Source organism: Xiphophorus hellerii, chromosome 22, assembly GCF_003331165.1.
Source record: "Xiphophorus hellerii strain 12219 chromosome 22, Xiphophorus_hellerii-4.1, whole genome shotgun sequence".
NCBI lineage: Eukaryota > Metazoa > Chordata > Actinopteri > Cyprinodontiformes > Poeciliidae > Xiphophorus > Xiphophorus hellerii.
Window position 1 is genome coordinate 20,958,603 of NC_045693.1, and position 22,434 is coordinate 20,981,036.

The 22,434-nt window shown below is 41.6% G+C and overlaps 1 protein-coding gene across 2 annotated transcripts in view; it reads right to left on the reverse strand.

Annotated features, from left to right (window-relative positions):
* Window positions 1-2,342: 2,342 nt before the first annotated feature.
* The window catches only part of oprm1 (opioid receptor, mu 1), a 39,039-nt gene continuing 18,947 nt past the window's right edge, over window positions 2,343-22,434 (reverse strand). Inside the window, exons 2-7 of one of the 2 annotated variants that reach the window (XR_004337861.1) lie at window positions 11,341-11,687; window positions 6,923-7,098; window positions 5,891-6,069; window positions 5,371-5,554; window positions 3,641-5,194; window positions 2,343-3,319 (exon numbers count right to left, since the gene is read on the reverse strand). Coding sequence is in view for 1 of the 2 variants with exons in the window: in XM_032553464.1 (XP_032409355.1) it covers window positions 5,189-5,194; window positions 5,371-5,554; window positions 5,891-6,069; window positions 6,923-7,098; window positions 11,341-11,687 (892 nt within the window). In the remaining variant the exon portion in view is untranslated. Of the gene's footprint in view, window positions 5,195-5,370; window positions 5,555-5,890; window positions 6,070-6,922; window positions 7,099-11,340; window positions 11,688-22,434 lie in introns of both variants that reach the window. The other variant, XM_032553464.1, reaches the window with a different exon arrangement.

A 22,434-nucleotide genomic window follows, 5' to 3' on the forward strand; every position in this document is an offset into this window, starting at 1 on the left:
GGCTGAATTAAAACAAGAAAACCAATCTTGAAGTGTTGTAAACAAACTTATTGACATTTACTGCAAATATTTGATGCCAGTTGCTTCTGCCATTAAAGTCTAGGGAGTATGACTCGGTTGGTTTGGATAGGTTTCTTCCACCCATAGTAAATTAAATCATCTTTTAAAAATTGTTAACATTTAAGTTTCTTTTCTTTCCTTTGACTATCTGAATCGAAATCAGCATATTGTCTTCCAGGAACCTCAACCAGAAAATGGGGGGAAAAAGCAACAAACTACTTTCGTGATCTTTCTCCAGCAAAATCACTTCAATTAGAACCAAAACGTTTCTTACACAACTTCACCAACTCCCAAGGTGGAAGGAGAGGATCAAAGAAGTGTTGAGGTGAAGACTCCAACAACCCTTACTAGGAAACGACTCGATTTCAGGAGAAACACCTTTCCACTTGCATCCTTCGTCAGTTTGCCACAAGCCGAAACACACTGGTCTGAAATAAAGTCATTTTCTACTGACTTGAGTTTTCAGCTCACAAAAATAAATTCAATTCAAATTCAGAAAGCAACAGAGTTTTTACCAGTTATCTTTTTTTTTCTTTCAGAACCTCACTCTGTCCTCAACTTGTTTTATCTATATCTCTATATATCTACGTTTACCTGCTTCAGTCCACAGCATCACTGCCTATAACGTGTTATATATTCCACGGCTCTTTGATATCGTTCTTTGTTATTCCTCTTCATATCTCAGCGCACAGAGACGGAGATCTTTTTATCGTGTGTTTGGTGGAGAGCAGACCATCGTTCATAAATTTATACCAAACGCTGAAACTTCAGAGCAGCTGATCGTTTATTCAGGAGCAAGAAAGAAAGACATTCAGTGACATTTATAGTTGCTCTTCATTTTCCATAATAATATCAATAAAGCATCTTAGAATGGCATCCATTAACGAGACACCTGCGTCTGGACAACAGATTAAATGCAGCTTCAAAACCGGATCTCGTGGCATGGAATAAGTCACGGGACGAGTTATTTACGACAACACAAGCAAGTCATGATGCGTCGCAGATGAAATGGCTCAGAAATGAACAGTCGTTGTCTTCCTTGTGCTACAAGTAAATGCAAACGCAACATCGTTATGTTATTTTCCTGCCGCGCAGCTTCTGCTGCCTTTCGAGCTTCAGGTCTGTGCATCTGATTACAGAAGCAATAATTTAGGAACAATGTTGTATTTTAGACTATTCACAGAAAGCAGCAGGCCCGTAGCGGTAATCTGTGGCTTTGTGTTCGTGAGCGGCAATCAGAGCTCCGTGTGGAGAATTGTCTTTATTATTGCTATATTTTTGTTTATGTCTTTTTGTAAATCATCTAAATGATGTCCTAAAAAGCAGGACATTTTAGTGGTTAATTGTTCAAAGAGCAAGTATTGGCCTCATGAAAGCAGCATATTATCCCTTGAGGGTCCTCGTTTCGCTCATGCTCCACCTGCTTCCCCCGGAGAAAAGAAAATCTCTTTTCAAGCTGGTCCTATAAAGTATTGACATGTTTCGTTATGGATGCAATTTAATATCTAACTAAAGGCTGAGTTCTTTACTTGTTAAATACAAGTTTTATTGAATAAAGTGTTTCTGTTTTAGACACAAAGAAAAACAACTACAAAGGCAGATATTGACAAAATGTATTCTTCTAGTGGAAATAAAGCATGAAATGTTGAAGGGAATGAACATAAAAATTGAATTGAAATACTGTGAAAAATGCTTTTTGAAAGTTAGTTTGGCATGAAAAGAAATGTTGAAAGACATGTTTTGTTTTGTTTTGTTTAAAGGCATACAGGAGACTTTATGGGGGGGAAAAACCTTAAAAACTTAATTTTATCCCCAAAATATATCCTATATATCCTAGTCAAATGTTTTGCCATTTGCATAAAATTTACTTCTGAAGTTATGAAGAAACGGGATTCAAAAGCAAACAAATACAATTAGGAAGAAAAAATAAGTGGAGGTTTTGTCTGCCTTTTAACAAAGATAATAAAGTAAGCCTTGTATGAAAATTAAAATATGTTTGTAATCAGTGGGAAAGAGAGGTCAGGCTTTCAGATTGCCACATGTCTTTCAAATGTGATTATGTTGTATTTCTTAGTCAAAATGAAAAACAAAACTCCTCTTAAATCATAGAAACACAACTGTCCGAATTTTGCTCAAGGGTGCCTCTACGGTTAAAGTAAGAAATGGATTTTAAACCTCTCCTTTTGACAACAGTTTAGACAAGAACAAAAGCTGAAGTAAGCCGGAGGCGTCATATTTTTACTCATCTCAAAATGTTTGAAAACGGTTTTTTTTCCTCATTGTTTTTGTCTTACCACAAGATCTCAGTCATTATTTCTTCAGTTTATGTCGTCTTTACATTCTCATAGTGAAGCTGGAAAAAAAGGCACATGTAAATGTACTCTAAGTTCTCCTCAGCAGGTACAGTTCTCCATTTTCTCTCTTTGTCTCATGTCTGTCCTGTTGGATGTTGTTTCTTCCATAATTTAACCCAATGAGAAGCAAAAACCCACACCAGTAACCAAGAAAATTGTTTTGGGCTTAAAAATCATCAAACTGTCTGACAGCAAGGTTACATTGCTCTGAAGAGCTGTGAGCTTCTTGCTTTCAGCACTTCCTATTGTTCAACCTGCACTGATGTTTGTTTGTTTACCTTTTAAAAAATATGCAGGAATTCAAGTTGATTGGACCCTTTTCTGGGAACGGGCGTCCATATCAGCCTAGTACTAATGTTGTAGTAACAGTTACTCCAAACAACAAAAGAGTCACCAAATTCTTATTGGTGTGATCCTGGTGTATCTGACACAAACTCATGCCTCCATCATAAATGTTTTGTAGGAAAAAATTGCTACAGGTTATTAGCACCAATGTCAACATGCACTACGGTTTCACGTGTAAACTGAAGCAATGATTTGCATAATAATCTTCCAAAGAGATTTAGATATTCATGAGTTATATCAATTTATATGAAATGCAGATTTCCTGATATTTCATAAGTTGCCGCATATTTAATTTTCTGCCATTCGCTTCAACCACAAAGTTTCGTCCCAATCTGTCGTTCCATTTTTGCAAAACAAACATCTCCACGTTGCAGAAATAGGGCTGGAATCACGTTTGCAAAATTTATAATCCCTACCTTAAGGAACATGTCTATGGTTTGGGACATATATTTCTTTCAAATAGTTTGTTCAAATACAACTTTATTAACTTTGTAGCTATAGCCAGAAGTAGACTTTGTTTGCAAAAAACTTCCTATATTTCACAATTTTAAAACTCAAATCTTCATGATATTTGACATTCTGGATCTTCTGGGGTAAGATTTTGTTTTTGGATGTCATGCACTTCAATAAAGTTAGGGGTGCTGCAAACTTACCAGATTAAGTTTGTGTCTATGTACTGGTGCATGAATTGTCCAGTTGTTTTCCTCTGAGTTGCTCTGTGAATTTTCCTGAAGAACAAATCAAACAAAGCCGCTACGGTTGGGTTGATTGCTCCATGGAAACGCTGCCGCTACGTGTCGCTACTCTGCCTTTACGAGCTTAGATGTCTAAAAGTACCAAACATACAGTTTATGGATTATATAGATGGTGGCAGCCGTTACGTTTTCAGCCATCTGCGAGAAATTACAATTGACATTTTATTTTATTTTTTTTACAGATGCCTGAAAAGCCGTGCAAGTAAAAATTTACCAATTATCTGCGCAAAGTGACATCAGCAACGCATTTTACTCAAAGCAGAAAGTTTGTCACATTGCAACATCAATTTGAAAACATTTGCAGTTACCAACACATCTGATTAGAAACAAAAACAAATCTCCATTTGGTGACGATAATTTCCATGAGTTTGCATTTACCACATATATTTAAGCAGATGAACACTTACACAGGTTTACATCTAGAAAGAGTTTCCTCTTTTACAGAGCTTTTTAAAAAATATATATGGTTTAGAGAGTATCAAGCAGAGCGACTGAACAAGGCATTTTACATGTAGATACAACATGTCGGCACAAGCATATTTACATAGAATTAACACAATGTGCTGTACGCTCCTGTTTGGCTCGACTTTAAGTTCCTTCATATAAAAGCTATAGCTGCTGTAATGGCTGCTCTACAGCGGCTAATCACACACCAGCAGAGACACGTGTTTGCACTAAAACAGCATGCTGTGCAGGCTGCACAGACAGACAGGCAGACGCGTCCTCTTGCTGGTTTGGAGCACAGTTTGGCAGAATGACTCACTGCGACAAACACAAATGGTTCCCTTTATGTACATTCAGAAATTTCTCCAGTTTTCATTCGTCCACCGCGGTGAAATCTTAGGTGAGGAAACGGGATGACTGCTGTACGGCAACGGGAGGAGCAGCCCTGAAGTGGCTGAAGCCGGAGCGGTCGGTGTCAACTGTCCAGGTGAGGTCCCCACCAATGCCGCAGCCGTACAAAGGCATTTTGAAAAGCGCAGTGGAGGGAAATCGTTTTGAATTTCACCTCCCGTCCAGTGAAGTCTCTTTGAAGGCCAAAATACCACGCAGTCTTCCAGCAGCGACAAAACACAAACCCTTTCTTTCCAACAGTCTCCAGCCAAACCCATTCTCAAAAGAACATCTGGAGGAAAAGTGGCATGAAGGCCAACGAACAAAGGCAAACACTTGATTTGTTAGCTCATCATAAAGCGTTACAGATAAGCTGAGAGCTAGAGCCGGGGGTTAGGATTAATAAGGCAGAAAGAACCATATTACCAGGCTGTAAAAGTGGTTTTATAGATCAGTCAATCCTTTTGTCTTGTTACCAGGAAATATTTCTACCTGTAAAGCATACAGTCCTTCTCAAACTAGAAAAGTGATTTTTTTTTTAATGATTCTTGAATTTAAAAATGTCTTGTTTCTTTGAAGGCAGAATCATTTGTTTCAAATCGCAAAGGATGAAGTTGCAGGTTTACAACCCGACTTCCAGCAGAACTACAGAAGCTGGGAGAGGCGAAGGTGATCTGTGCTCCCCTGTGTCGGCCGTGTTTCTGTGTTTTGAGGCTTGCCTGTGTGGTTTTCGTGCACTAATTATAGCCCTGTGGTGACCTGGGTGACTTCAGAGTTGAGATCGTCGTTGGCAGCTCCTCCGCAACAGCGGGAGTCCACCGACGACCCCTCCAAGGCTAGTCATACCTGCAGAGAGGGAAAAAAAAAAACATGTCTGTGTCATGTCTGGGTGATTCCTCCTCCATTTGTCTCACCCAGCTGCAAACTTCTGACTTTGTGCCAACGAAAGGCATAGACAGTGACGGTTTAGTAGAAAAGCTTTAAAAAGTTTATCTTTAAGATTTATTTCTGCTGTTGAATACCTGCTGATTGGATCTCTCGCTCGTGTTTGTGCCGTTGTGTTCACGCCTTGGGGCCTTGCGGCTGGTGGCTCCGGTTCTGGATGAGTTCGGCATCTCCAGCACCGAAGCGCTCGGGGTGCAGAACTCACGGAAGCAACGTTTGAAGTTCTCGTCCAGGTAGCCGTAAAGAACGGGGTTCAGACTACTGCGGGATGGGAGGACAGGAGAAATGGTCAAATGTTGGCGAAATCAACTTTCACTGAAAATCCTAAGCATTACTTTTTATTTATGTCAACTACATTGGGTTGTGGAAAAACTGTGAGAGGCACAACTTGACAAACCATGCATTTTGCCCGAGAGTTTCTGATTTATTTATTTATTTTCCTAATCGGCATCCTTTATCACCCAGTTTTAGGAGACGCTTCAAAACATCAGTGGATCAATTCTTACTTGCCTTGTGGGACAGTTTGTATCTGAGTTAAGACTTCAAGGTTAAAAACGATCACAGCAAACAGATCTGGGGGTTCGGCGCGGTTCGTACCTGTTGGTGTAGCCCAGGGCGATGCAGAAGTGCCAGGTGATGGTCTGCAGGGTGGAGCTGGGGATGTTGATCAGAGCAGAGATGATGACAAAGACGTGGATCGGGGTCCAGCAGATGATGAAGACGGCGACCACCACCAGGACCATGCGGGTGATTCTTCGAAGATTCCTGTCCTTTTCCTGTGCGGGTTTGTGTGGCACATTTGTAGGGGGGATGGGAGCACAACAAAAAAACAGATAATGTAGTGGAGGAATCATTTCATTTGAGGTAATCACAAAGATTTCATTAATTACGTCTCTTTTTTTATAATAAGGAACTAAAGTTCTTATATAAAACACAGGAGCCAAGCTAGAGTGAGTGCTAAGCATGTAATTAAAACTAAATTACAGCCTCTTGCTTCAGCTGTTTTCACCTAATTGTTTTATCTGGAGTTTATTGAGTGGACTGTATTTCAAGGCATGCTCTACCAGGGGTGGGCACTCCTGGTCCTCGAGGGCCGGTGTCCTGCAACTTTTAGATGCATCTCTACTTCAACACACCTGAGTCAAATAATGAGGTCGTTAGCAGGACTCTGGAGAACTTGACTGCACTTAGGAGGTGATTCAGCTATTGGATTCAGGTGTGTTGGACCAGGGAGACATCTAAGAGTTGCAGGACACCGGCCCTCGAGGACCAGGATTGCCCACCCCTGCGTCTAGACCACAGGTGGCAAAGTCCAGTCCTCAAGGTCCACTGTCCTGCAGTTTTTAGATGTGCCTCTGCTGCACCACACCTGAATGGAATAATTAGGTCATCAACAAGGCTCTGGAGAGCTGATCTACAGGAGGAGGAGGTAAGCAAGCCATTTCATTCCAGACAGTCTCCCATTGTGCTTGATTACTCATTAAAATATAACCAATTCATTAAAGAGATAAAAGCCAATCCTCCAATCATATGTAATCAAAAGCCTGTGAGATCTGAGTTTTGCTTTGAAGAACATTCGTTTAAGCTTTCTTTAAATGTGCAAAGAAAAAAAAAATCTTTTGTGTTTACCTGGGAGCCCGACAGCATTCGGACACTCTTGAGCCGCAGGATCATGAGCCCGTAGCAGACGGTGATGATGAGGATGGGCATGATGAAGGCAAAGATGAACACGCAGATCTTCATTAAGGTCTCCCAGTACCATGCAGGGCTGGGAAAGTCTAGCTTACAGTCGATAATGTTGGCGTCTGTGCAGAAAGACAAATATGCTTAAATACTTTTTCCCAATAGTGTTTTGCCTGGTTTTGAATGTCACACTTTTTTTAGCCCTTAAATGAATTTTTTGTGTACTCAGAAAAGTTAAAATGATCCATTTTTATTTCTCGGAGTGATTTTGAAGTCCAAGTTCAATGATGCCGAAGCTACAAGTGGATAAATCTAAAATAAATGTTAGATGTTGGGCTGTATTCATTGCACTGTCCCCCAGAATCAGGTTGCTCGTTATGTCAAGTTTATTTCTCGAACAAATTCCAGTAACACGGCAGTTCAAAGCGCTTCACACCATAAAAACATAATACAGTAACCAATTATTATGTGATCTAGGACTAGCCTGATTCGACTACATTGGACAATTCTTTTTTTCTATCATATCGTATGTTGCTCTACTTTTGTGAAATTCCTGCAAGACTGCATTTGACTTTCACTCCTTCCGCTGCGTTGACTCATTCATCTTACCCAGCAAGTTTCCCTTCTTTTTTTTAATGTCTGTTCCTATATTAATGACTTTTCCTGGTGGAGCCCGGAGACTCATCCATCCAACACCTGCACCAGAGAGAACAGTTTGTTCATCCTTCTTTTGCATGGCAGCCACTCCTCTCCCTCTGTTAGTCCTGGTACCTTTTGCCTTTAAGTTTAAGTAGGCTGCTGGGTTTGCTTCTTTGGGCCTCTGAGATCTGTGCATGATGCTAGTAACTGAGAGATTTTAATCCATACATTTTTTTTTATATAGCTAGTGTGTGGACTAATTTGCATGCAGAACTTTCCTAATTGTTCTGTCGCCGTGTTGAGACGCCACGGAAAACTGAACTATGTGCAGGGAACAAGGAGATTGGAATAAAAACTTCTAATCCCAGAATGCACTGCATCAACCCACTTTCAGGTTAGAAGGAAGAAGAGGAGTTTCAATGCGTGAATACGTGACATCATGTTAACTAAAGGAAGTGTCTGTTACATTGGGGAGGACAGTTTTCTTGGACCCCTCCACCCTTCTGCCACCTTTAAAGGGACATTAATCTCCACTGGTGAACGGAGGCAATTTCAGAGTAACCCAGGTTCCAAAGTACATACACTGTGCAACTGCTGAGCGTACTCCGACCGACACTTTGGCTGCTGGCTTATTTGAAATTCTGCAGAAGGAATCATTAGAATGATAAATTAGAGGTGAGATGAAAACAGCTGTAGCTACTTTCCCTTCTTATTTATGCAGCTTTCCTCCTTGCCGTCTCTCATAAGAGAGTGTGTGTACCCCGCCTCTCGCCCACTGAGCACTGGAGATGGAGAGGCACCAGCGACCCTATGACCCTAGCGGTCAATCGGTGTAGACGACGGATGGGTGATCTGAATATATAATGAAAACAATTGCATTAAAAATGTATACATTTAGTGTAATTTCATAAAAAAATTATAAGTAAAGTATTACATATTTAGTTGAGTTTTGAGAATATTTTGACTCCCCTAAAACATATCTAGTAATGTTTTAGGGGATCTAATCTAAATCTTTTTGTGTCTGACATGTAATTATTTGTTAATACAGAAACAGCTGGATGAATATCCTGCAAGTGTGATGAATAACAGTTGTATTTACTTACTTTTTCTTTGAAGAGTGTATTTAAAATGTATCTTAGGCATACACAATTATTTCTAATAAGGCTCAATATAATGCAGAGCTGCAGTAAAAAGAGAAAGACATTAAAGTGACCTTGGGGCACTTTGTGGCATAAAATATGAGTACAGTGAATAAAACATTTCTTTCTCCTCTTGGTCAAAGTAAAGACTTGTAATTGCTTATTTCTTTTCAACAAAGCTTGATTCAAGCACTTCTCAGAAGCATGAACTTCAGCTTGAACCATTAAATGTGGAAACATCAAAAGCTTATTTTATGATAAACTTATGTTGCTGAGCAACTGTTCACATGCTGAACGCCCTCCTATGAAATCTATATTATAGATAGAGGCTACTAGATCTCACAGCAATGTTTGTGCTAGAGGGGCGCTCATTAAGGCCCTGTTTAATCTGTTCAAAATGGTGTGTGTTTACAGTTATTAGTCAACATAAATTCGTCGTTTATGAGCCCTTTGTGTGTACTTGTCCAGTTATTATATTTATTGTTTTTGATTATCAACGCTTCCACTGAAAGAATTAAAGGAGCTAAACCTTTAAGTTGAGTCATTGCCTAATCATCAACTGAGACAGGTTTTACTAGCACCTTATTAAAATTTGTCTTTCACCACTGATTAAATTGTTTTTTTTTTAATGAAAATCATCTCTGTGTCTCAAAGACATGAGAAATTTTCATCTAACAATTTTCACGAATGTCATTTGTTGAGTCCAGTGCTGATGGACTGAACTCCATACAGAAACTGGATGCGGGTGTCAACCTCTCAGCAAGGAAAGTAGCTATTGGCTATCGTAAAAGTCACTAGAAGTTGCTCGATGACATCATCACGTCATGCACGATCCATGAGAACTGCAACATTAGCAAGACAACTTCTTCTTTCCAGGCTAACAACTTAGACGAAATTTGCACTTTGAGTAGGCCTGTAACAATAACACATTTTTCTGGACGATAAATTGTTCCAGAAATTATTGCGATATAATATTGTTGTTTTGAGACCATTTTTGAGTAATATGATGGTAATGGCAAAATAATAATGCAAGAACACATTCTAAAAGATCGACAAACTTTAAATTCTGTCATGATGTCAGTGCTTTGGGATGTGTTGTTTCATGGGTTTAGTTTTCTGTCGGATGTCAGTTTTATTTCTTAATTTAGGTCATTCTCCAGGCTCTGTCTCATGTTTGTCTCCTGTGTCTCCTGATCAGCTATTCCCCTCACCTGTTCCCTGTAGTATTTAAGTACGAGTCATTTCCTTGTCTGTTGCTGGATTCCTGTGTATATCTATGTCTCACCTGTGAACTGCTCAATCGTGTCTAAATAAGAGAAAATAAACTGCAAGACGCCACACCACCGTCCGCTTACTGGTTCGCCTTCACTCCCTAAAACTCCTTACCTGACAAATTCTGCTGAACATTTAACACTGGAACTGGAAGACATTTGAAACATCCAAAATAAATAAAATTAATTTTGAAATCTCTGTAAACCAAACTGTCCTTCCAAATAAGGGCTAGTTGAGACCAAAACACCAAAACTTAAGACTTTTATCATCCAGTTTTTGGTAGAAAGAGAGAGAAAAAAGAGATAAACAATAATTCATGCCAATGGAAACTATTGAGTTTGTTTTAAGTTATCATGCGTTGAATTGATTATTGTGACAGACCTAACTTTGAGAAAGATGCTAACGACTAAACGATTAATTGTAGGGAGAAGTTAGTACAAACTAACGTCTGTCATGTTTGTTGTGTTGGAGGGTTTTATTGTTCAAAGTCAGACTCGGTGGGCCATCCTGCCCAAACCAAAGGCAGAAACGCATTCAGAAATATACCTGGTGACATTCCAGCCAATAACGCTCTGCAGATTTTACATAACACAAATTCTTTGGGTAAATAATCAAGGAGGTTGTAGGTTTTGTGTCCAGTAAATGTCTCTCAGTCAGACTAGCTGTTGGTAAAACACAGAGTTCATCTAATGTAATTACTGCACCAGGTTACTGACTTTTCTTTTCAAGTTCCCTGCTGCAGAGGTCTTCGCTGACTTGTTGACCCTCTGCTGTCAATGATTTTCTGCCGGCAGCCATAATGTTGATGCTTGTGTTGGAGTTACAGTCTTATTATATCATACCCTAAAGCTGTTCTCTCCTCACAGTATTAATCAGCAGACCTAGTTTTGCATTATTATCGTGGGTGAGCTTGTAGGACTGCTGTAAGGCCAAGATGTGGGAAAAGGCAGATTAGTTTATTCATTAATTTCTGTTAAATACAGAAATAAGTAGCTGCAGAGCCCCCAAATATTGGTATATCATAGCTTTTCCGGGGTTTGTTTTACTACTGGATTTAGATTTTATAAAAAAAATTTTTTCCTCTTTTAATAGCTTTTCAAAATAAATGCTTTGCAATGAAACATTATACGCTTCAAGTACATTTCCACGCGATTTCACAGTCTTAGTTTATTTGTTGCTTCCAGAAAGGGTGCACAGCATTTATTAAATTACGTGACGCGCATAACCAGTTGTTTAGATATCTTCGGTCTCAAACAAAGCTTCCTATGTTCCTTTGAGTGTCTTTGCTCATAACAACCATGTGCTCGTGCTTACTGGTGACAGTGGAGGCCAGGAACGTCACCGGGAGCCCGATGGCCGAGGAGAGAATCCAGTTGCAGACGTTGACGATCTTGGCGTTCCGCGGCGTCCTGAAGTCCAGCGCCTTGACCGGGTGGCACACGGCGATGTAGCGGTCGATGCTCATGGTGGTGAGAGTGAAGATGGAGATAAACATGTTGTAGTAGTCGATGGACATCACCATTTTGCACAAAATGTCCCCGAACGGCCAGGTGCCCATCAGGTAGTTGACGCTCTGGAAGGGAAGCGTGCTGGTGACCAGGGCGTCTGCAAGGGCCAGGCTGAAGATGTAGATGTTGGTGGCTGTCTTCATCTTAGTGTACCTAAACAGAGAGAGAGAGAGAAAACACCTGTCACAGGTAAAGGATCTGTGAAGTTCTCACTGTTAAAGCATCCCGTTGTTCCTTCACAGCATGAAAACATTTCCAGTCCCTGTTTCTTGTCTTTGATGCTCTTCTCTTTAAATTTGATTTATTCTTTCTGATCGGGTTCTTTGCACTTGTCGAAGAATCCCTGCTGATCTGTTCGGATCTTCTGAGCACAGTCCAGTAAATGCTAACAACCGTCCAAAGCAGCCTTGGACAGAGAGCCTGCTTAGTGGAGAACAGCTAAAAGGAGTTCGTTCATATCCCTAGAAAACAGCTCTTATCAATGTAAAAAAGTAAAATACAATTTTTTTTCAATTCTTCCATTACGTTTGTAAAAAAGGTGCTGGTATGGGTCATGCCAATAGATTTGCCACCAGCGATTTTGTTGCAAACCTTTTTTTTTTCTTCCCCACATAATGTTTGTTTATTTATTTATTTAGAGCTAATAAGAGTCATGCCAACCGACGTGCAATTATACACCACTTGTTTGAAAAGGAGCAGGTAGAAGATAAAAGATCTTGTGATTTCCTGCTCCTCTCGTACAACGCGCTCAAATTAAATATGCAATTTCTTTCTGAAATATCCAGTGTCAAATCATGCTGCTGCAATAAAATATGAATTAATTGGATTTTCTACAGGTGCCGATATGTGTACAGCGCTGCACAATGTGAACTATGATGTGTTGTCATACGTCAGAGATGGAGCCTTTTCCAGGGTGTTACTGGAAAAATAAGAGCTTAGTGGGTTTACTATTCAGTTAGAGCTCTAACAGGGGACTTTTATTCTTAAAATATCCATTTAGGTGTGGATTTAAGGCGGGATCAAAGCACAGACTGGAGACTCATTAAACATAATAAATAATTGAATCACAAAAGAAAAGAAGAGGACTTACACAAGGCAGGCTGCTAACAGCAGGGCAAAAATGAACATGGACAACCGAGGAGTTAAAAAACAACAGAAAACCTCGACTAAACTGACATTTTGTATGCTTACCCCGAGAAAAGAAAATCTGCCAGTAAACACCAGTTATTCAAGTTAGCATAGCACTGTGCTAACTGCAACATTGTGATGATGTGCCATTGTTAAAATAAACAGCAAAACATGTGAACTACCAATATGAAATGATGAAATTATATATATACAGTATATATAAGACTAACTCCAACTACTTACAATTACAGCAAAGCATTTTAGTGTTTCTGAATCAAGTTGCTTGATCTTGAAAACAAACTGTAAGCTTTTTTTGCTTGATTCAATTAAAATAATTTTCTTTAAAAATCTGATCAAACTTAATAAGTTAAGCACAAATTCAAACTAGGTCAGATACATTACCTGGAGATGGATTTTAGGAGTGAATAAAAGTAGCACAGGTGATTTTGTTTAAGAAAAAATGACTTGTTTTTAAACATACGGTTCATTTTTCCATCTGAAATTCTGCTACTGCAACAAAATCAGAATTTATTGAATGTCTTGTTTTATTGTTATATCTTTACGAGGAATCTGAATATATTGTATTCAGATTCGTATTATGTTTGTGATTCTAGATTCACTGGATCATACTATGAAAAATTTCGATGTTTTACATCAAATAGCAGCAGTCAGAGGCTCTGTTTAATGCACTGCTCAGACACTTTTAAGGCATGACAAATAATTGTCTTCCCCCAGACTACTTAGAAGGGATTGTGTACACATTTTGGTGTATCTTTTATTTGCATAAACGTCTGAAATGTAAACCAACAATAAATCTTGGATATGACCGCATATTTAGGCTGCATATTTTACGCTACTACATTCATTTTTTTTTTAAAAATGGAGCTTCTGAAAGAAATGGAAACAAAGCGGCAGCGGTGGTTAAATACACGTTTTTAAAAGAAGCAGAAGGAATCAGTAAGAGTGGTGCTAAAAGGTTCGGTCCATTTTCTCCTGTGTTGACAGAAACGGCAGAGAAGTGCGCACAATGCACTCTGCGACCCAGGCCTTAAATACCTCTTCATTTTACAGGACTTGACTGAAATATTCCTCCAGTCAGTAACGTGAAAACTTGGAACAAACGCTGAGCATCCATTACCTCGGAGAACAAGATATAACACAGACAGACTACAGAGGCTTAGAAGTTTAGACCTCTTGTCAGGAAAGATGTGTAGGATGTTTATCGCTTAACAGCTTCAGGCGCGAATACAAGGACAAAAAAAAGTTCAGTGATTAATTATGCGGCCATTACTCACACCCCCGCTGAAATGCTAAACACCAGTTTGAGACAGACAGATTAGGAGGTGGGTTTAGGAAATGCTTTCAAAAATCTGAAACTGAATAAAACGCGGTTCTCTCAGCTTAAGACATTTGAATGTGTGACGAGGTGCGTTTGACATTTAACCAGGCCGTATTTGCTCCACAAATTTAAAAATGAAAAGCGTATCATAAACATTCAAATGATGAAACCTTTACAAAACCAAGTAATATTTACTCAACTCTGGCTTTGAAATGCACCTAAATTCTAGTCGCTCTACGTACTTTTGCTTCTGTCAAACATCCTTTTTTGATTCTCTGCTTATGCAGATCCTGAAAAAAAGCAGATCTTAAGTATTTTTTAACTTCTAATTTCTATGCATTTGTTTAGCAGATAGACAAACACAAAGTCGATATGTTTTCAGGGTGATTTATAGTGTTAGTTTTCAAACATTTTTCATGTCGCCCAAAATGTTACATTTTGGCCTCGTCTTACTGGAGTAAGTCGTTGCACAGAATATTTTTTTTTCTTTTGTATGTGTGTATGAAACATACTTTGTGTAGTCATACAGTTTCTGTTTAAGTGATTTCCTATACCTCAAAGTTTAGCAGTAAACATGTCTGGTTGTCGCTGTTGAAATTGAACTAACAGATCTACAATTACTTTCTCTGCCTAGTGACAAGTTGGCTTGGATATCTTTCGTCCCTTAAGAAATAAAAAAAACTGATGTCTGCATTTGCAAACTGCAATTAAATGATGATGTGAAATACATAAGAGTGACAAAAAGAAAATACATAAATACAATCTTGTTTCTACAGTCTAGCTTCTCCATGAAAAGACCGTTTAGATTCTCATAACAGAGGTTTTATTTCCTCTTCTCTGCTCGATGCCATTGTGTTAAGAACCTTGTTGTATTTCCCAAACCGTCCCATTATTCATTTTTACTCACTGTCGTATCTGCAGGGGATTTTTTTTTCTTCTTCTTCTGTGTTAATTCCAGCAGAGTACTCAGAAGCATTCATGCTGTGAAAACACCAGATTAGCATTAATATGGAAAGAGATTCTAATACATTAGATCATCTAACGATCTGATATGAAGCCCCATCAGTCCCTTCCACTGCCGAGATCATCTATGCATGCTTTCCTGCTGCACACTTCTCAGTGACTTTCAAATCTTCCCAACAGGTTGCAGGTGGCAAATAGTTTGTTAGAAATCTGATTAAGTCTAACTGTCGCATCTTAGTGTGTTGCTTATGTAGCAGCATAAATGGTACGCTGCCACTTTAAGATCAATTTCAGCTGCTGCATATAAGCAGGTCTCTACCTGCCACATGACTACTTGCGTCATGACGTCAACTCATTTTGCTTAGTTTGTTTGCTGAGCTGTGCTGGGTAAGCGTGGCTGTTTCTTTGTTTGTCAGCTTTTATCATAGCCATTAATGCAAGCTGGTTTGATTTGTTTAGCCTCCCTTGCTGTGCCTCCAACTCCTGGACCAATTTGTTCGGTTGTTTGCTGCCGGTAAGGTAAGCGCTAGCATGGCTAGGTAACATCCGTCTCATGTAAACGAAGCCTTTATGTAGTATTCTGTTACAGCTGCGCTCCGTAGGTGAACTTGTGGATCTGTTAATCTGGCCGTGTGGTAATTTACAGGTAAGCAGCTACCATAAGTCATAGTTTTTATCAGCAGTTGTATTAATAATCTACTTTATTTTTTTAGCCTCCTGCCGAGTCCCTGACAACTATTCTATTTGGATGTACACTCGCTGCTGTTTTGCCTACGTTGAATTGTTTTAAAAGATTTGTATGAACTTTCCCCCGCTGCCGGGAGTATTGATGGCACCACAAACGGGATAAAAAAAAGCAATATTGTAGTGCTATTGTATCACTGTTTTACTCGTATTGTTTCATTTTTTTGTCTTTCTTTTAGGGACTGAGGCTTCTGTGGTGGCGGTGGTGACCCCTGGTGGCGGTGTCTTGTCTTGTGTGTTTTGTTGGAACACCCCTTTTTGTGTGTGTGTGTTTGTAGTGTCCAGGGTGATCCCTTTTCTTCACTGGATGTTGCCCCTTTCCTCACTACTCTCCCCCCACTGGTAAGCCTCAGTTTCCTTTGACATTTAAACATTTTATAATCAACTTTATTAAAAATGCATTCACTGTTTTAACTATTCGATTTCAGGTTATTGTTAAATTAAACAACCTATTAAAGTTTAATAAATTTTTTGTAGAATTGTCTGAATCTTGTCTCATTTCCTGTAGAACGTACCTGTGTCCTTATTATTATTCTATTTTCCTGGAGTTATTCCAGGTGGCGTTGTCGGTTTCCCTTATCTTAAACTTTAACATCTTACATTTGGGTTTCCTAATAAAGAAAATCCACCCCCAGGTTGCCACAAATTGGCGTTGTCGGCAGGATCTGCTGTGTAAAGTGAGACTTGATTCTTCAGCTGTTTCTCTTTTTTTGTTTGTTGTTTTGTTGTTTTTTTTCCTGTTTGTGTAGTGGCGTTGTATTTTTTTTTTGCGTTGGAAGAGAATTGTGTTGTGTGTACAGGCAAAACAGCAGCGAGCCTATCTAATCACAAAGGATCCAGGTCATGGAGGAGGAGGAGATCCAAGAAATGCGGGACTTGATTGCCCAATTGAAAGCAGACAACGAGCGATTACGACAGGAACAGTCACGCTCGGCCCCAGGTACTTCTACTGCCCCTTCTACTTCAAGCACATCTCAGAGTGCTTTGCCTGCCTTGGGTCCCCCTGTGTCAGAGAGGTTGGTGTTTGTGCCTCGTGACCGGAAATGTCCGATGTTCCGGGGAAGATCAGGAATAGGGTTAAATGAGTGGTTGGAGGAGGCTGAGGCCTGTATGAGGGCACGTCACTTATCACCTGTTGATCAGGCTTTTTACTTGTATGATCATCTGGAGGGTGAGGCACGAGAGGAACTTAGACACCGTCCTAGTGCTGAACGGACTGATCCAGCTTGCATTATTAGAGTGCTAAAAGAGGTATATGGTTGTACTGATTCCTATGTCTCATTGCAAGAGGCTTTCTTTTCTAGAAAGCAGCAGGAGGGTGAAACCCTTCAAGAATTTTCCCTTGCACTAATGGGATTAATGGAGAAGGTTAAAGCTTGTGTACCCACTAGCATGGTTAATGCTGCTGTATTGTTGAGGGATCAGTTTGTGGAGCATGTTTTAGATGGTCCACTGCGGCGTGCATTGAAACAGTTTGTACGGGAGAAACCTGCAGCTACAATACTTGATGTCAGGGCTGAAGCTATTAGGTGGGAACTGGAGGGATCATCAGGCGGTAGTAGGGCTCGGAGTCTTTCAGTTCCATCACTTGGATTTCAATATGCTGTCCATGGCACTTCTCAGATTAGTCCAAAGGATCAGGGGTCAGAATTGAGGTCACTGCATGATATGTTGGCACGACAACAAGAGCAATTAAATCAACTCACTCAGAGCATTGCCTCTCTTAGTCAAACTCACCAACAGAGTCGTCCCCCTCGTAATGTCCCTATAGTCTGTAGACGGTGCCAACAGCCAGGTCATTATGCTAGGGAATGTGATGGTGTACGTGTCCCTTCCCGTTTTCACACTCGAGGCCCTCAGCAGCCCTCGAGTTCCCTGCCTCATAATTCTGCGGTCTCGGAAAACTAGTTCCCACTGAATTGTTGAGCCGCAGTTCGGGTGGGGCCACTATTGGCTCAGTCACAGCACCATATAATGGTATGGAAACGCCAAAGCTTGTTGCATCGTGTCCTCATTTAGATGTGTGTTTGGGAGGTGTTCAGGTGCCCTGCCTAATTGACACTGGTTCTATGGTGTCGACCCTTACAGAAAGTTTCTTTAAGGATCATTTCAAGTCTGGTGGCCCTGATGGTTTACGCCCTTGTCACTGGTTGCAGCTTAAGGCAGCAAATGGGTTAAATATCCCGTACCTTGGCTACATAGAGCTTAGTGTTGAGCTTTGCGGCAAAGACATCCCAAACTGCGGGGTTTTAATTGTAAAAGATCCTCCTGGCACAGTGGCTCCCACGCCAGGTGTTTTAGGCATGAATGTAATCCAAAAATGCTATCATGAGCTTTTTGTGCAGCATGGCGCAGGGTTGTTCAGTCAGGACAATGTCCCCCAGGCTCCTCATGAAATCTGGCCTGCATTGCAAAAGTGCCATCAGGCAAGCTTGCAGGGCCCATTAGACTATGTGGGGAAGGTAAAGGTGCGGGGTCGTGCAGCATGCAGGGTCCCAGGTGGGGTTATGAAGCTTGTGGCTGCTACATGCTCTGATCAGCTGTCACAGGCTGTACTATACCAGCCTCCTGAGGCAGGTCTGCCAGGAGGTTTGCTTGCTTCCCCTGCCCTAATCCGTGTGGTGCGGGGCACAGCCTACATACCAATTGTTAATGTAGGCTCTACAGATATCTTGCTTTACCCACGTACTGTTGTAGGTACTCTGCATCATGTTAATGTTGTTAGTCTGCCTGCCGGTGTTAAAGAAGAGCCATCATATACAGCTAAGGTGTCCTCTCAGATTGTACTCCCAACTGTGCAGGACCAAATTGAGGCCATTGACCTCTCCCAACTGCCCTGCACACACCAGGGGCAGGTGAGGACCCTTCTTAGGGATTATTCATCAGTTTTTGCAGAAAATGACCGTGATTTGGGGTGTACAACCATAATTAGTCATGACATACCCCTTATTGATGAGACCCCTGTAAACCAGCGTTACCGGCGTATACCACCGTCAGACTATGAAGCAGTAAAGGATCACATCAATCAGTTACTTAGTATTAATGTGATCAGAGAGAGCTGCAGCCCCTATGCATCTCCCATTGTGCTAGTCAAAAAGAAGGATGGGAGCCTGAGGATGTGTGTGGACTATCGGCAGCTTAATGGCAAAACCCGCAAAGATGCCTTTCCATTACCACGCATTGAGGAGTCTTTGGATGCACTTACAGGTGCTTGCTGGTTCTCTACCTTGGACTTGGCAAGTGGTTACAACCAGGTACCTGTTGCAGAAGCAGATCGTCATAAAACGGCGTTCTGTACTCCATTTGGTCTATTTGAGTGGAATAGAATGCCATTTGGCCTTTGTAATGCGCCCAGTACATTTCAGAGGCTTATGCAACGCATTTTCTCTGATAAGCAGAATCAATCATTGCTGCTGTATCTTGATGACATAGTTGTGTTTTCCTCCACTGTGGAACAGCATTTGGAGCGCCTGGGGATGGTGCTTGGACGCCTGAAGAAAGAGGGTCTCAAGGCAAAGCTGACAAAGTGCTCCTTTCTTCAACGAGAAGTTAAATACTTAGGCCATGTCATTTCTAGCAAAGGTGTTGCAACTGATCCATCTAAGATTGAGGCAGTGGTTAACTGGCAGCGCCCCACCACATCCACAGAGCTGAGGTCCTTCCTTGGGTTCGCCAGTTACTATCGGCGGTTTGTTGCAGGCTTTGCCAAGCTGGCTGCGCCCCTTCACCAACTAGTGGGACGTTTAAGCAGTTCAAAAACAAAGAAGCGGCTAAGACAGGACATCGCTGAGGGCTGGACTGCAGAACACCAACAGAGCTTTGAGGAATTGAAAAGGAGGCTAACTACTTCACCTGTGCTAGCCTACGCTGACTTTTCTCTGCCTTTTATCCTAGAGGTTGATGCGAGCCATGGTGGTCTGGGGGCTGTCCTCTCCCAACAACAGGACGGGGTGGTGCGTCCCATTGCCTACGCCAGCCGAGGATTAAGGCCAACTGAACGTAATATGGATAACTACAGCTCCATGAAACTTGAATTTTTAGCCCTTAAATGGGCCATGACTGAAAAATTCAGAGAGTACTTGTTGGGCCATAAATGTCTTGTATTTACTGATAACAATCCCCTCAGTTATCTTGGTACTGCCAAGCTGGGTGCCACTGAACATCGATGGGCTGCACAACTTGCCTCCTTTGATTTCAAGATCCAGTATCGCTCAGGGCGTACAAACAGGAACGCAGATGCTCTTTCCAGAAAACATCCATCTACTAGAGAACAGGTTGGTGCTCTTGTTCCAGGGAGTAGTCTGCCTGAATCTCTGCAGTTGATGATGGAGAGACGGGAAGTTACGCAAGCTGCCATCACAGTCCTCCCTGAACGCACTACAAAGGATATGCAAGTATTACAACATGCTGACCCAGTTTTGCAGGAACTTTGGACCTTTTGGGCTCGCAAGAAACAACCCGACCGCACAGAGCGAAAGAATTTACCTGCACCTCTGTTGGCATTCCTGAGGCAGTGGGATCGCCTGGTGGAGAAGGATGGTGTCCTCCACCGCAAGACCTTTCGTCCCGATGGTGCTGAGGAGATGCTACAGCTGTTGCTGCCCACAGCCTTGAAGGAGGAGGTCCTGACTCAGGCTCACCAGGACCATGGCCATCAAGGTGTGGACAGGACTCTCTCATTGCTGAGAACAAGATGTTACTGGCCAAAAATGTCCTCTGATGTCGTTGATTGGTGCAGGTCATGTGAGCGATGCCAAGTGGCAAAAGATACTCGACCTCTTGCACGGACCTATATGGGCCATTTGTTAGCGTCACGACCCAATGAGATCCTTGCCATGGACTTCACAATCCTGGAGCCTTCTCAAGATGGGCGGGAGAATGTGCTCGTCTTAACTGATGTTTTTAGCAAGTACACCCTGGCCATACCAACCAGAGATCAACGTGCCTCTACTGTGGCTCATGTCCTGGTGACAGAGTGGTTTTCAAAGTTTGGTGTACCAGCCCGTGTTCACTCAGACCAGGGGCGTAATTTTGAAAGTTCCCTCATCCAGCAGCTCTGTCAATTCTATGGCATCAAGAAGTCCAGGACCACACCGTACCACCCTGCTGGAAATGGACAATGTGAAAGGTTTAATCGTACGCTTCATAACCTGTTGCGTACCCTCCCCACCACCAGTAAAAGAGCCTGGACCTCTTATTTGCCACAAGTGATCTTTTGTTATAACACCACACCACATCAAAGCACTGGAGAAAGTCCCTTCTTCCTGATGTTTGGCCAACAACCTAGGCTTCCTTTAGACTTTTTGCTTGGCCATGTATCAGAACCAAGTGCTGGCGGTGTTGACAAGTGGGTTGCAGAGCACCAGACGCGCTTGCAACTGGCTTTTGAGGAAGCCAGGGAGAAGCTGAAGATTGCTGCAGATAGGAGAAAGAGAAATAATGACCAGCATGTTCAAGATTCTCCTCTGCACGAAGGCCAACTTGTCCTACTTCGAGACACCAGTCAACAAGGAAGACACAAGATTCAGGATCTGTGGCGCTCCAAGGTGTATAAGGTCCTAAAAGTACTGGGTGATACTGGAGCAGTTTACACTGTGGCTCCTGCAGATGAGTTGAACAAAACTAAAAGGGTCCACCGGTCTCTACTGAAGCCAGTTGTTTGCAGTGACATTCCAGCATCCCCTATTGGGGAACCACTGTTGACTGATTCATCCTCTGAGGATGAAACTGATCCTGATTTGTTTTTGAGGGTAAATGTCCACCAGTCACCGCCTTCTCCGCCAGCCAACCCACATCTGGTCAGAAACAACACGGTTCCTTTGTCTGCCGAGGTATATCCTCATGAAGCTCCTTCAACATCTGCATCTCAAGCTCCTAGTGTTGCCAGCTCGAGTAAAGATCAGGGCCTTCCAAGGGTAATGAGAAGAACTACACGCTCAACAGCAGGTCAGCACTCCAATGTCCACCATCTCCCAAGACCAATGGGATTAGTGCATGGGGCTGCACACTCTCCTGATCCACACTGTAATGCTGTTTCTGCACTGTTTAGACCTTGGTGCTAGTGTTTTTGGGGTCGTCGTCGGGGCGTCGATGCAAGTTGGGGGGGTAGATTGTAGCAGCATAAATGGTACGCTGCCACTTTAAGATCAATTTCAGCTGCTGCATATAAGCAGGTCTCTACCTGCCACATGACTACTTGCGTCATGACGTCAACTCATTTTGCTTAGTTTGTTTGCTGAGCTGTGCTGGGTAAGCGTGGCTGTTTCTTTGTTTGTCAGCTTTTATCATAGCCATTAATGCAAGCTGGTTTGATTTGTTTAGCCTCCCTTGCTGTGCCTCCAACTCCTGGACCAATTTGTTCGGTTGTTTGCTGCCGGTAAGGTAAGCGCTAGCATGGCTAGGTAACATCCGTCTCATGTAAACGAAGCCTTTATGTAGTATTCTGTTACAGCTGCGCTCCGTAGGTGAACTTGTGGATCTGTTAATCTGGCCGTGTGGTAATTTACAGGTAAGCAGCTACCATAAGTCATAGTTTTTATCAGCAGTTGTATTAATAATCTACTTTATTTTTTTAGCCTCCTGCCGAGTCCCTGACAACTATTCTATTTGGATGTACACTCGCTGCTGTTTTGCCTACGTTGAATTGTTTTAAAAGATTTGTATGAACTTTCCCCCGCTGCCGGGAGTATTGATGGCACCACAAACGGGATAAAAAAAAGCAATATT